The following is a 14,280-nucleotide window of genomic DNA, read 5'->3' as shown; positions in this document are numbered from 1 at the left end:
GGGAGATCAGAGGGGGCCAAAACCCTGGAAATTTTGGATGGTGGCAGCGAGATCAGATCTAAGCTGGTAAATTGAGCGTAGAGCGGTTCATGCTAGGCACCCAGATTTTTGGACGCTAAGGTCCAGATTTGGGAAGAGGCTTATGATAATCAGACATACTGAATTATTCAAAGATCGTTGAAATGCCAATTGGCTCGCTGTGAAAATTAGGTTCATATATGATGAGCTGCCAAGAGTAGAAAAAGATAGGTAGAAAAAAAAGTTTGTTTGTTTTTTTTTACTTAAAAAGAGAATTCAGATTAGCTTTGTAGTTTTTTTGAGCAAAATTCAGTATAAGGTCAAACTATACTGAGTTAATTTGTTTCCTGAAAAAGCAAAGCCAAGCCAGATAAAAACAACTTAAATTAGGGCTTTGTTTTTCTGTCTCTGCTCCTGCTTGGATTCATTTCAAAGACTGAGAGAAAGCGAAAACTCACAGTTTAAGAGATCTGTTCTCCCAACAAAAGATTTTATTCTACTTGTATTTTTGTTTTTTCAGTTGATTTAGTGTATCAGAGGAAGAACGGGCTTCATTGTTGAAAGTTTAAGAACAGTTATTGCATAGGGCTTTTCATATTGCTGATTAATGATGATATTTTCTAATCTCAGTCATATGAAATGTTAAACGGACACAATCTTAAAAATCATACTTCTCTGATAATGTTATCATATTATCTCTGATAATATTTTATCTACTGTTGTGATATGTGTTGTTACAAAAATTACTATAACAGAGATTTACTGAGGGAAATTATTTTTCCTGCTTTTCAGTGTGTTTACTTTGTGCATTTGGCAGCATTTTGTGTGTACTCAGTTTTACTCTTTCTCCTGTATATTTAGGAAAGCCGGCATTTTTCAACGTGATTTTAGGTGCCGCCTTTTTGGATGCCCAACTCTGGAAACCTTCGGCCTAGTTTTTAGAGTGTAGCACTTGCACAGTTTCAGTGACTTCAGCTGGAGCCGTGAGTGCTTAACACTCCCCAAAATAAGGCCTCGTAGTTTCACAAGCTGGGACCCCAGATTTTAAGGAAGGCACCTAAAAATCAGAGGTCACTTCTGAAAACATTTTCTGAAGTAATTTTCCTTTATTATGTGTGGGGTCTTTCAAACAGCACCAGGGAAGAGCGAGACAGTTCTGAAATAACAGGCAAATTTGTCTTCTTGGCAGGGGGATGTGGGGTAGGTGTGTAACTGAAGTTACTTCTATCTCATTTTTAAAAAAAATGTAACTGAAGTTCACATTTATGCATTCTTTTAATCCAGACAAAATTAGCATGTCCAATTTATTGTATAGAACATGCACATTACTGCCACAGTTGGTTTCTGCCTCTCATAGGTGGTGTGTGCCACTTCAAAAAAAAAAAAAGTATTTTATATGATAACCTTTTCCCAGGAGTGCCATGTTGTAGTTATAATCAGAGCTGTAGAACCGTATTGGTTTGCAGTGTTAGTTCCCTAGTAATATCACTACCCTTGAATACTAGACTAACCTTTCGTTGCTTCCTATTCCCCTTATTGTAATGCAAACAGATCAGTCTTTAGCATGTTGAGAATAGTATTTGTACTTTCTTGGGCTCACTTCTAAAGTTGGACTGTACTCCAGTAGTTGGCTAGAGTATTTTTAATTGAAAAAGATTTTGTAACTACAGAAAACAGTTATGTTTTCTTTTCAAGGAAACAGCATTTTGCTCACTTTTAGGAACAGTAGTTCTCGGGGGACATGCTGTAAAAACATATAGTTTAGTGATACTACTTTAATGCTATCATTCTTTATTTGTTGTTGCTCTTATAAATATTTGGTTATCCATAGAATTAGCTGTGTTTTTCTCCCTAGATCTTTGGTTTCTTTTGTTTGGTAAGTGACATAATGAAGGTAGATATTCCTGTGGCTGTTTTAACACCAGTTATGCTCATTTCTCCTATATGTAGGGTCGATGCTCAAGAGAGAACTGCAAATATCTTCACCCACCCCCACACTTAAAAACACAGTTGGAGATAAATGGACGCAATAACCTGATTCAGCAGAAGAACATGGCCATGCTGGCCCAGCAAATGCAACTAGCCAATGCCATGATGCCTGGTGCCCCATTACAACCTGTGGTAAGCATATTTTCAACTCTTATTTATCAACCGGGCAACATAATGAAGAGGCACTGTTAATTACAAGACAAGTTATTGCAAATAGACGAAGACTGATGATATAAGATAGCCAGTATCAGATATCTAGTAAGATACCAGTAAAATTTGGCATCAACTACTAAATGATGGAGAAATCAAATACAATAAAATGCCTTGCTTAACCATTCATAGTGCTTTATTTTACCTTGTATGAACTGTACTTGGAATAATATTATTTCTTGTTGTATTGATTTAATTATGTTAATTTTAATTTGAAAAAATGTGTGTCCATCCAGAGTGGCCAGCAAAATAGATTTCCTTTGCACAGTTCACATGCTGTAGGAATTTTAAAATTACTACATGTTCACAATACGCTGTTAGACAAAGTTCAAAGCTGGCAGTTTGACCTGTGTGTTTAATGTAAATTTGACATGCAAAGTCAACACATCAGGCTTGTCAGGCAGAAGGATCAGTAAATTAATCCCATTTTTTAAAATGTGACTAATAAGGAAAACCTATCAGAAATCCATTCTCTGGTTACAACATGGCCTAATCATTAATACATATTGCCTGTCCTACTTTTCTGATACCTTGCTTAACATGCACATCAGTGTATCACATAAACTGGTCTCCAAGGAGATGAGTTAGTTTATATTGCTGCAGTGATCCACAGCTCAGTGTATATAAATATGACTGTCATCAGCCAACTATATACAAACTCAGTTGGGAGTTGAGCACACAGTGCAGGACACATTGCTGATATAATTCCACTAAAGTCAGTTGAGTTAAACTGAGGATAAATTTGGCCCTCAATCCTTCAGGTCCAAGCCACTAACTCAGTTACTGGAGGGTACCAATAAAGATGAATAGGACTCGTGTGTTCTATGCAAAAAAGTACATAAGACACTCCATTGCACTGCCAGTTGCAGGAGTTCTTTTATTTAATACATAGGGATGGAGGGAGGTAAAGTGAATAGCTGGAAAACCCTACATTTGCACTTTCCCCTGTTTGTTCCCCAAGCATCTTGTCTTAGTTGTGGGTAACTTGATGAAATATAATCCACCCTTGGATACCTTCCTTTTGCCTGCTTCCCTAGCAGACTGCATTCATAATTTGTGATTTTCTTTTTAACTTGGTTTTTATTTTAAAATAATGTAGTAATAATTTAAAATTCCTAAATGTAAAAGTAGAGACATTGCCAAAATCAGAGCAGTAGCAAGAACTATCATAGTTGTGTAAAACAGTTGCAAGGTCCCATGCTTACTGGTTTTAAAAATATCAGTCATTTTTTTAAACATATTTTAATTAGTTAACTCAATACAATTATTATTCTCTCATAGAACTATATGCCTCAGTCATTCCAAAAAAGAGGGGGGGAGGGATCTCCATATTACATCGACATTGATACCAATTACCAATACCATACGTTCAAGGTGAGAAAATATTCCATTTTAATTTTTGCTGTGTTGTGATAGGCCTTTCTTCAAATTAAAAGTAGTACTAGTTAAAGCAAGGAAATGAAGTAGACTGACAACAGCATACTAACTCCAGAATGTTAAGGTACCATACTAACAGTGGAGATGACATAATGTTATCAAAGTATAACTCAGACAGTACTCTAAAATGTAGGCCTACCAAAGGCCTCAACCTGTGAGTTGGTGCACTCTGTCTTATGCCTGCTTTCTAATATGAAATAATCCCATTCTTTGTACCAGTCAGATAGCTCAAATGAAGAATATGTTTTGTGGGTTATATCTTCAAAATAGCCCCAAACTGGTCATCCAAGTTTTTGAACATCCAAAACCATAGATGTATTTGTGCAAATCCAAGTTTTGGACCATGCAAGAACTTGGCTGTGCAAGTTTAGGATGGTGCTTTGGCAAAATATTGTCCATAACACATAATTTATTTGGATAATGCAGTATAACCAAACACAGCTTTGCACATTCTGTACTAATATATAGATGCTATAGCTAAGCTGCAGTGACATTTCTATTTTAAAACAATACTAGAACAATAATTTTCTGCAACATAAACAAATGGAAGTAACATTTATTTTAATATTAAAGTTGGTAGTCAAATTCTGCCTTTTCTTACATCCATGCAGTCTCAAATTGGGAGCAGAATTTTGGTCAATGTATTTTAAAGCATAGCACAACGGCTTCTGTTTGTGTTCCAAAAAGCCCTTTATATTAAGGGACAAAACTCTTACATGTGCAATTTTTGTATGCAGTCACTTGAGTGCAAAAACAATAGAATTTATTTTTTCAAAAGCCATGTGCATTCAATATGTGCATGTACAATAGGGGGTTTTGATGCACCAACGATATTGTCTGCAAATGGATGTCACTCTAATAATCTGACCCTAAAATTGTTTAATGATTTCCTGAGCATAATTGAAACAGATGTTATTACAGAGTATTGTAGGAAAAATATATATATGATCCCATTTGACTCTGGTTCTTGTTGCCTTGTGTTCTGTTTACTAAAAATCAATAACATATGATTTAACAAAAGCAAAATGAACTAATTTAGCAAAGAACCTGAAGTGAGGAAGTAAAGTGATAGGATCTATTCAAAAACCATACTTCTGTTTGACAAACATTTTTAATTATTTTTGATATCAGTAATGGCCGTGAATACTGTAACTGGAAGAGATTAGAGAAAAAACATTTTCTCTCTTGTTTTTTCCAGTTTATTTACTTACTTCTTTTGTCAGCCTGTATGTATAATCTATTTCCTGTGATATAATCAGTTTCCCCAAGGTGAAGAGATTTAAATCAAGGTAATTTAAATCATTTATATCACATGATTTTTAATAATCATTGTTTAAAATCAGGCTGAGGTTTTTTAAAACTACTTTGAAAATTTATGCTCTTGCAACTTCAGATTAAAATTTATAATAAACTAAATGTTCGATGATGGGGCCACTGCTAGTAAGGTATCTTAGTGGAATTTTACAAACTGCGATAACGAAAAATACTGAAAATGAATGGACTCTGTAAACACTTAAGAAATATATAACTTTATTCCCATCGATTTCACGTGCTTAAAGTTAAAAATGTGCATAAGTATTTAAAGCATCAGGAGCTAAAATTATAGTTTTTATTAAAACTTTTCTCAAAGTGCCATAAAATCTTTGTCACTTCAAAACAAAACTGTTTCAGGGCTATCAGTGAAAAGTTATTTAGATTTTCTGTACATTAACAGTTATTGTGAACTTTTTATACAAACAGGCCAGCATTTTCAAAATAGCAGACTTAAATTGTACTCCTAAATCCACATTTAGGCAATTACGTGTGGATTTTCAAAAGCACCTAGGTGACACAGGAGCATAAGTTTCATTGACTTCAAACTAAAAACTCTGATGGAGGAGTATATCCTGGTTGAAGCACTTCAGCTTTCTTGACTGGTGGAAGTTCAGTATCTTGGAAGGTGGTTTTGGTTACAAATATAGCATGGGCTATTGCTTATCAGTTTAGTATTTGAGTTTGTGTTGTTCTCACAACAAGGATGTTAATGAGGCCCTGGACTTGTCTTTTTCAGCACAGATGAGCATTTAAGTATGAAAAACATTTAAATAAAAAAGTAGGAAGATGGGTAGAGCCCTGCAAGTCCACAGATATCTACTTAATATCTGTGGCCCATTTTTTGTGGATTGGATATGGATACAAGTTTTGTATTTGTGCAGGGCTTGAAAGATGGGATCATAAAACCACAAAAATTGGCAGGGGATTTAGGGACAGATACTGGAATTTCATTTATGAAATGACTAGATTTCAAGTTGATGCACCTCTTCAGTGTATAAAACAAAACTAAAATACCACATCAGCTTAACATTCCTGATCTTAAATTCCTGAGCCTTCCAATTCAGCCTCTTCTCCTGCTTCTGCTTATTTGCATTTTCTAGAAAGGTTTGCTGCCTGATGGATAGAGCTGGGCAGTAAATGGTTTCTGATAGTTCAGAATGTTTTTCAGTTCTTCTCACCCCACAGTTGCCAATAACCTGGTAGTTGTTAGAGCATTCACCTGGGATGTGGAAGACCTGAGTTCAAATCCCTCCTCTAAATCAAGTAGAGCACGGATTTGAACTCAGGTCTTCTCCAACCCTGGTGAGTACTTTAGCCCCCAGGCTACTGGCTACTCCAGAATGGGTAAAGGCTTGTATGTATGTTTTCACTCTCTCTTATATATTTTGACCAGAAATTCCCATGAAGGATCCGAGAGAGCTTTCTTGATGAAAGTTTCAAATCTGGAACATTCCCAAGATCAATTTCGGAATCAGCATATTCTCATAAAAAAGAATCTTATGTCAAAAAATTCCCAACCAGTTCTACTCCTGAATTTCTTAAAAGTATAATAAACATGGAAGAGATATTCTGAAAATACTGTCACTTTAACATCCTTCCCCATCCTAATGCAAAATGCACACATTTATGGAGAGCGTTCAGAGCAAGCAGAGGGTCAGAAGGGCATTCTAAGTGCTGAAGCAACGGTTCAACAGTGCTGAAGCATTGTGTGTCCAATAGCAGTATTTATGCACTGCTATCCCTCTACTGGTGGCAAAGAGAAAGATAAATTCAAATCTGCATTTGGGCATGTGTCAACTTTTAATAGGTTTTCTTGGCAGGCAGGGAGGTGGGTAGGATTGAGCCAGTGAGCAGGTGACCACATCCATCAACCTTGAGAACTTGAATCCTATACAGGCTAATTCCAGGCCCTGATATAATGCAAACATTTTGGAGAATGGGAAAGAGAAGGGGGGATATAAGCTTCTCCAAGCCCTAAGCAGTGTTTATCCTCAGCCTCTGAGTCCATCTCCTCTGTTTCTTCATTGTGTTGATGGCCAGTCCTTAAAGCTTCCATAACCTTTGAGGGAAGTCTAGCAGGATACAACAGGTTCCATCCCACCTCATGAAAAACAACATTTTAAGGTGGCAAAATTCTTCTCGTGTTTAAGCCATGTTAGAGTATAATCCAAGAAGATACCTATTTTTGTACTCTGAATCTCAAGGCGGTCTGCAGTACATGGGATAGTTTTAGAACACTAACGGGGTCACATAGCTGAGGAGAAATCCAGGACACAGTCATCCAAGATGGGTCATCATGGGGAGTTCGGGGGGAGGAGTTTAGCTACTATAAGATTCATGTCCTACAGAGAACATCTATGCAAAGTGAGTAAAAAGTATTATTAAAATTAGTGCCTAGAAGCTCCAAGCAGGATTGAAGTCCCATTTTGACAGACAATGGACAAATACATAAGGTGACACAGTCCTTGACCTGAGGTGCTTACAGTCTAACTATTGGTGCATCTATACTACCCCCCGGATTGGCGGGTAGTGTTCGATGTATCGTGAATTGATTTATCGTGTCTCTCGTCTAGAGAGAATACCCGAATCGACTCCTGTACTCCACAGCAGTAGGAGTAAGTGGAGTCAACAGGGGAGCTGAGGACGGCCAGGTAAGTCGAACTAAGATACTTCGACTTCAGCTACGTGAGTAGTGTAGCGGAAGTTGCGTATCTTAGTTCAAACCCCCTCGCTAGTGTAGCCCGGACTTATGTCTAAAACACTGCTGTTTTGACTTGCTTACATTTTACATGGGTAAAGTATGTGACTACACAAGGCTCAACACAGTGGAGAGTAAGAAAGAACCACATCTGCAAACCCCACAGATGTATACTAATTCTTCTTTCAGCTTTGTCGGGGCATCCTCCTTATACTTATCAGGATTGCCTCAGCTTCTTAAATTATTGATTTGTGCTTATGAACCAGGCAGAGCCTCAGCCCACGAGTGCTATCAGTGCTGGGAACAAATTTTGCTTCCAGTGAAGTTTCAGTGGGAGCAAGTTTGTGCTGCCAACACCCTGATATTGTGTAAGGCTTTTCTTGGTGACTTGAAGGTCCACTGTTTATACTTTGCCAGAAAGTTGTCTCCCTTGATTTGACTATAATTGTCAGCCAACAGTGCATTCTGTAAAGCTGCCTGAGAATTTATTCTGAGCTGTGAAACCGTGTGAAGTTTGGCTAATGGAGCTCTCTTTCGTTGATATAGCCACAAGGGAAGTCTTCAACAGAATGTGCCAGCACCTTTACTTTCTGAGGCTTGTTGATTAAAGAAAATCCCCTTTTTGTAGTTAAAGTAATAACCTAATATTGCAGGCGCAGGTAGCAGCTACTGAAAACTGTATTATAAGTTGCCGGTCTCATAACTTTCTCAGATTCCTTTTTTATGAAAATTGCCATGTTTGGTTTCATTGCAGAGGTGTTGAGGGGTTTTGTATTGGTTTTTGTTTTTATGTTGAAAAGTGAGCCAGTTCAGCCAATTCTGAATTATTCTAGCTTGAGAACACATTTTGTATGTGTTCTGATCAAAACTGGCAATTTTGTATGTGTATATTAGAAGGTTTCTGAACTCTTTATTAACATGGGTTAAGGACATGTTTATTAAGGGACATTGTACTAAAGCCTGTAACATTTGCAAGCTGAATAGGGTTCAAGGAACCCAGTGAGTTGCAGGCAGTTGTATTGGAGCGTGTTGGATTACAAATGAGTTTATCGTGCCTACAGATCCTGGATTTTATTGGCATAAACAAACTCAAGTCAAATAATTCTATGTTTTATTTATTTATTTTTGCTTTGCGGATCCAAGGAAATTAAATGTAAAAATAAAAAAATAGAAATAACTAAGTACCAAGGCTGGAAAAATTAAGCTCTCAAAAGTCATGAAATTCCCAAAGTAAAGGTTATTCATACAATGTTAATGCAGCCTCATTATCCGGCTTCACCAGAAGGAGGGCAGGAGACACTGGATGTGGTTTAATTAGGCCTCAACTTTATTAACAACTGTCTGGGGGTACCCAATAGATAAAAGTTTTTCAGTGCAGATGACTCCATGATCATTTCAATAGCTACCCAGGGGTTCTGTCCGCCCACCCTCCCCATCCATCCTGCTCCCCAGCCAACCAGCAGCTGGGACCTTATCCTCCTCCACACCTTGATTGAGGGTACAGAGATGGTCTGTAATGGAAGGGTGGCTGGCTCCCTACTGTTGAAGCCAAGAACCCGCAATGTTTCCATTCCTTTAACAAACACCTCCTTTTAAAACCCTTATCAAATCATTTATCCGACCATTGTGTTCCTTCCCTACAAGCCCACCCAGCTTGCACCTATGTACTTTCCGCGCTCTTCCAGCTCCCTGGGGGGAGGAGGGGAAGATGAGTCAACATCCTCATGCTGACCTGATCTGTGTCTGCAGCAGCTTCTGTGCCTCTGCCCTTAAAGAGGTACATAACTTCCCCTGACAGGCTAGACAAGGCCCCCCCGCCTTGAGGTGCAGTGCGGTCATTGCCAGATTTTGAAACATGTTGTGGGTGCAGATAGTTGCAGGAAATAGTTTGTCCCTGCTATTATTTGTATGAACAATTTCTGTTGCTCGAATATCTATCTATGAGACATATAGGCACAATGAGGTGTTTAGATATCTGGGCAAAATTGCTGTTTGAAGCCACAAAATTAGATGCATAAAGAGAGAGACCCAGTTCTGCCTGAAAATCAAGTCTTCCTGTTTTCCTTGTTCACTGTAAACCTTAATATATTTATTGTTTGCTTTAATGTATGAGATCATTAAGATATGTGGGATATGTAGTGAGACCAATTTATCCTTGTGAGTGGGGCTGGTTGGAAATTTGTTGTCAAAATGTTTTTTCATTGAAAAATGCCATTTTCATTATACTGAAATATTTTGAAAAAAGCATCTATTGTGATGAAAATCCCCATAGAACAAAATTTCAAAATAAAAAGAAGCTTTGGGGAATTTTTAATTTTGAAAAATGTCAGAATTTCAGATTTTTTTAATTCTAATTTATTTTTTCAATTTTATATAATATTTCTGATTTTACATTATTTCATGACCAGTCCATAGTACTCTGTGTCAAAGTATCAAACTGTTTCAGTGCAACACAAACAGCAGACAATGAAGGAAGAGCTCTGTGTAAGCTCAAAAGCTAGTCTTTCACCAGCAGAAGTTGGTCCAGTAAAAGCTGTGACCTCACACACCTTCTCTCTCTAATATCCCCAGACCAACATGGCTACAACAACACTGCATAGTATTATGTCCACTTTACAGATGAGAAAATTAAGGCATATCATGATAAACCAGGGGCTTCCCCAACAGCACACGAGTCAGTAACAGAGATTGGAATAAAATATAGGAGTCCCAACTCTCATTCCTGTGTTCAGCAAACTATGTAACCTCCTTGCCCACAAACCCCTCTTCTGACTTACTCTGGATTGCACTAAATCCTTGAATAAAGGATTGAATGAAATGTTCTCAGCAATAGAAGCTGAAGCTTTGTGGGAACCCAAGGAGTTTCCTTGACTTGCTGTGAAGCATTTAGAAATGTTTTGCCTCTACCTTGTATCCCCTTCCCTCAATTTGTTTAATTTCAGAATGTGAATTAATATTTTATTTCCATTTATTTTGGCACAGTTACAAAATATCAACTTTTTCAAAGAAGTTATGGTTTGTATATTTTTTTACATTGTTTCTGTATCATACTATCAGATACTGTGTATGTTGATCAACCATATCATAGTTTATTTACCTAATTTAATCAGAAACAATTAGTACCAAGTTTTGCAGGATACATTTTCTATATTAACTACACATAAACTTTAAGGAAATATTGTGGTAGAAAGGAATGAATAAACTGAAATCTCTGAGACCTGAAGAAAATAGTTATTATAAGTAATACACACTTATTCTTTGGAGAAATCTTTGGAGAAACTTAGATGTTAGTCTTAGTTTTTAGAGTAGAAAAATGGACAAATATCTCTTTGCATGATAATTTATATATATACTCTTCTGTGTATGCAGTTCTCAGGTGTGTGCTCAGCTCATCTAGGTAGCAAAGGTGGCTTAGCACCATCTTTACCCTATTTCATCATGAGGCCAGCTAGGAGCTAATTTAGCCTTGGTGTAGCTGAGAGCAGTCTCACGAGTGCTGTAAGTTATGCCTACTCTTAATGGTTCTCTGGGGCTCCTGCACTGTCTGAGAATTGCTCCCATCTTAATGTATAAAGCTGGATTTACACACTACCTGGGAATTCCCCAGTCTAGGGGAAATGCTGTGCTGCCTGCTTATCGCAGCTCTAAGTCACCTTTGCACCACGAGAGAGCAAAGGCACCTTAGGCTGGATGAGTATAATTAATTATTAATCTGATACAACAAATGTATCCAGCACTTTGCAAAGTACCTGTAAGACAAGGTTCAGAATGATTTGAGGCTGCTTTTGTAAAATCTGCTACACTTCTCATTGCAGTGATCTAATGCCTGCAGTATATTCCTAATTATCTAAATAGAAAATGAATAGAAAAAAATATGATTTACCCTATAGTTGGTATATTAAGCTGAAGGCGGGACTCTTCTAGCCATATTTTGCTATCCATATAGTCACAGCACTAACTGGCCAGTCCTGTTGCTTGATGCCTTATACTAATTTTTCCATTTACTAACAGTATATTAATGAAAAGTACACTGTGCATTAGATGGAATTTGTCAAAATGAAATTAATATGCTGCTACTTTCACTAAATTTGCCCGATTCTCTTCTCATTGACATTGATAAAGATCCAGAAACTTCAGAGGATTTACTCCCAGTTTGCACCACCATGCTTTGTAAATGATCTTTGTATATAGTGTCCCCTTGTCCAACATTTAAAATGATATTTTTGGCTCCTGGCTTGCTAAGCACTTGAGTCACTTTTTAGAGAATACAAAAACATATCCTTGTGTAGCGTATCCAGCTAAGAGAAAACACAATCGAGAAAGAGAAAGGGAGATCCATTAGTCTTTTAGGTACATATTCATTTGTAGTCTAAGAATACAGGTTTGAAGAGAGCTTTCATGATGCATTTACCAGCTATTCTACTCAGATATCAGAAGTACGGACTCTGGGTTAAGTTTTGCTGTCAGTTATACTGATGGAGAAATTCCTTTGAATTCAGTGGAGCAGTACAGTTACTTCAGTTTTATAGCAGTGTAATGGTACAGAATTTGGTCTTATAGTCTTGGTTGAGCTTCTGGACCCTTTTAAGTTCTCCTCGCAATGGATGAACTTGAAGGAGCCTATGAAGGCTCCAGTTGTTGGCTTCAATATCCAGGGCACTGAGGTTGTTCGTTTATTTCCTTCTGAATATCTGGATGGGCAACCTGTTTAGTTTTACCAAAAATAATTGTTGTTGTTGCTGTTATATTCTGATCTTGGACCTCTTTTATGCTGCCTCACTACCTATTTACAGTAGGGAAAATAAAAGGAGAATCTGCATCCGTGCTACTTAACAATGACTGAATGTAAGGATGCCTTTTCTCACCCACTGAGATTCCTTTCTCATTTTTGGATGTTTGTACACACTTCAAACGTGCACATGAGGGTATCTGACATCACAGTTGTAAGATGCTTTTCTTACACGGCCGTGTGGGAGTGCTGACTTGTGGCCAGGCTGCTGAAGGGGTGATAGAGTCAAAGGTCAGTCGTACTACTGCCACATTTCATATGCATGTCAGAATTACCATTTATAGACAAAAATGAGTGGGGTCTTAAAATTGAATTCCCTCTTAATGGAATTTTTACCAAATGAGTATATTAAGATTCCATATATCTGCTGTATATTCCTTAGCTAGAACAAATGTTTTGTTTGTATTAATAGCAAAAATACACTACTATTATGGGTAAAAAGACCGCCAGAACCAGCCACTTTAGAGCATATGGTAGAACTTATAATACTGACTAGTATAAACATTAAAGAATTGTTTCTTCTTTTTTTTCCAGCCAATGTTTTCAGTTGCACCAAGTTTAGCCACCAATGCATCAGCAGCCTTTAATCCCTACCTGGGGCCTGTCTCCCCAGGCTTGGTCCCAGCAGAGATCTTACCAACTGCACCGATGCTGGTTGCAGGGAATCCTGGTGTCCCCGTTCCCGCAGCTGCTGCTGCTGCTGCACAGAAATTAATGAGGACGGACAGACTGGAGGTAGGAAGTAATATGCTTTATTTCCTATTATTAATCTTATGCATTAGTCTCCTGCATCTTCAATTCTGTGCTTGTCAAGGAAACTAAGCACATAAATTACAATCCAGACCAGGGATGTGCACAAGGCCGGGGGGGGGAGGGCGGAGGCGGAGAGGCCCTGGGGCTGTGGTAGGCAAGGGAGAGAGCAAGATCCTCCCTGCCTTGAGCTCGTGGCAGGGGAAGCAAGCTCCTCCAGTCCCTGGGCCACGGCCGGAACTGACCGCTTCTCCAGCACTGGGCCTCAGTGGAGTCACAGAGTGTGCTCTCCAAAAGGGGTCAAATTTAAATTCCTGCGCATGCCTCTGATCCAGACGGTTAATATGGTGTCTTGATAAAAGCCTCTGAACAGAATGTGACACGATCTTCATGCTGTAACTTCATAACACATACACTTTTCTCACTAAAACAAAAGCAAATAGGTACCACTCAAACCTTTTAAGATTTGCTAAACCAAACACAAGAGCAGCAGCGCCTAAGAACTATGTAAATGGGTGTGATGGATAGATATTGATAGTCAGGACTTGGTATAATGATACTTTAGCTACCTGTATAAGAGATCTTTTTCAGCTTCTAGCTGATTTCCTTTCTGGGTATATACTGCGTGAATTCCCTCAGAGGCCTCCTGGTTATGCTTTGCTACAGTCCTAATAAATTCTAGTCCTCTCTAGGTGTTCTTCTCCCTTGCCCTGAATCTTTTCTTATCTAAAATGCCTGACAGTGTTTTCGACACCTTATGATGTCTGTGGCAACATAGGCCCTGAGCCAGCACTCTGCTGCAGACTGTCAAAATATGCTGAAAGATGGCTTTCCACTTAACTGTAGTTATCAGCATAGTCTGCAGGCTGGTGTTTATAATCCCAAATTGCACAGACTTGATATTTATAATTAAATGTTTAGAAAGGTTAAAAGACCATGTTAGCAACATATCATTTGCTTTGTTGTTCTGTTTCATGCTTTTAATAGGGTATTAAGATACCTCCCCCCAAAAGGCAACATTTAGCCATAGTTATCACTCAATAATATCTGTAACCCCAGTTGTTTCCTATGTTGT

General features: G+C 38.0%; 1 protein-coding gene across 40 annotated transcripts in view; it reads left to right on the top strand.

Annotated features, from left to right (window-relative positions):
* The window catches only part of MBNL1 (muscleblind like splicing regulator 1), a 194,156-nt gene that overhangs the window by 154,786 nt on the left and 25,090 nt on the right, over positions 1–14,280 (top strand). For 17 of the 40 annotated variants that reach the window (XM_075068467.1, XM_075068452.1, XM_075068462.1 and 14 more), the window contains 2 exons: positions 1,969–2,139; positions 12,990–13,190. In XM_075068467.1, the coding sequence (XP_074924568.1) occupies positions 2,071–2,139; positions 12,990–13,190 (270 nt within the window). In that variant the 5' untranslated portion in view covers positions 1,969–2,070. Of the gene's footprint in view, positions 1–1,968; positions 2,140–3,498; positions 3,592–10,648; positions 10,682–12,989; positions 13,191–14,280 lie in introns of all 40 variants that reach the window. The other 23 variants (XM_075068442.1, XM_032787391.2, XM_032787393.2 and 20 more) reach the window with 2 other exon arrangements.

The sequence above is a fragment of the Chelonoidis abingdonii genome, chromosome 8 (genome assembly GCF_003597395.2).
Source record: "Chelonoidis abingdonii isolate Lonesome George chromosome 8, CheloAbing_2.0, whole genome shotgun sequence".
In the NCBI taxonomy this organism is placed as follows: Eukaryota; Metazoa; Chordata; order Testudines; family Testudinidae; genus Chelonoidis; species Chelonoidis abingdonii.
This window is presented reverse-complemented; position numbering and strand designations above follow the sequence as displayed.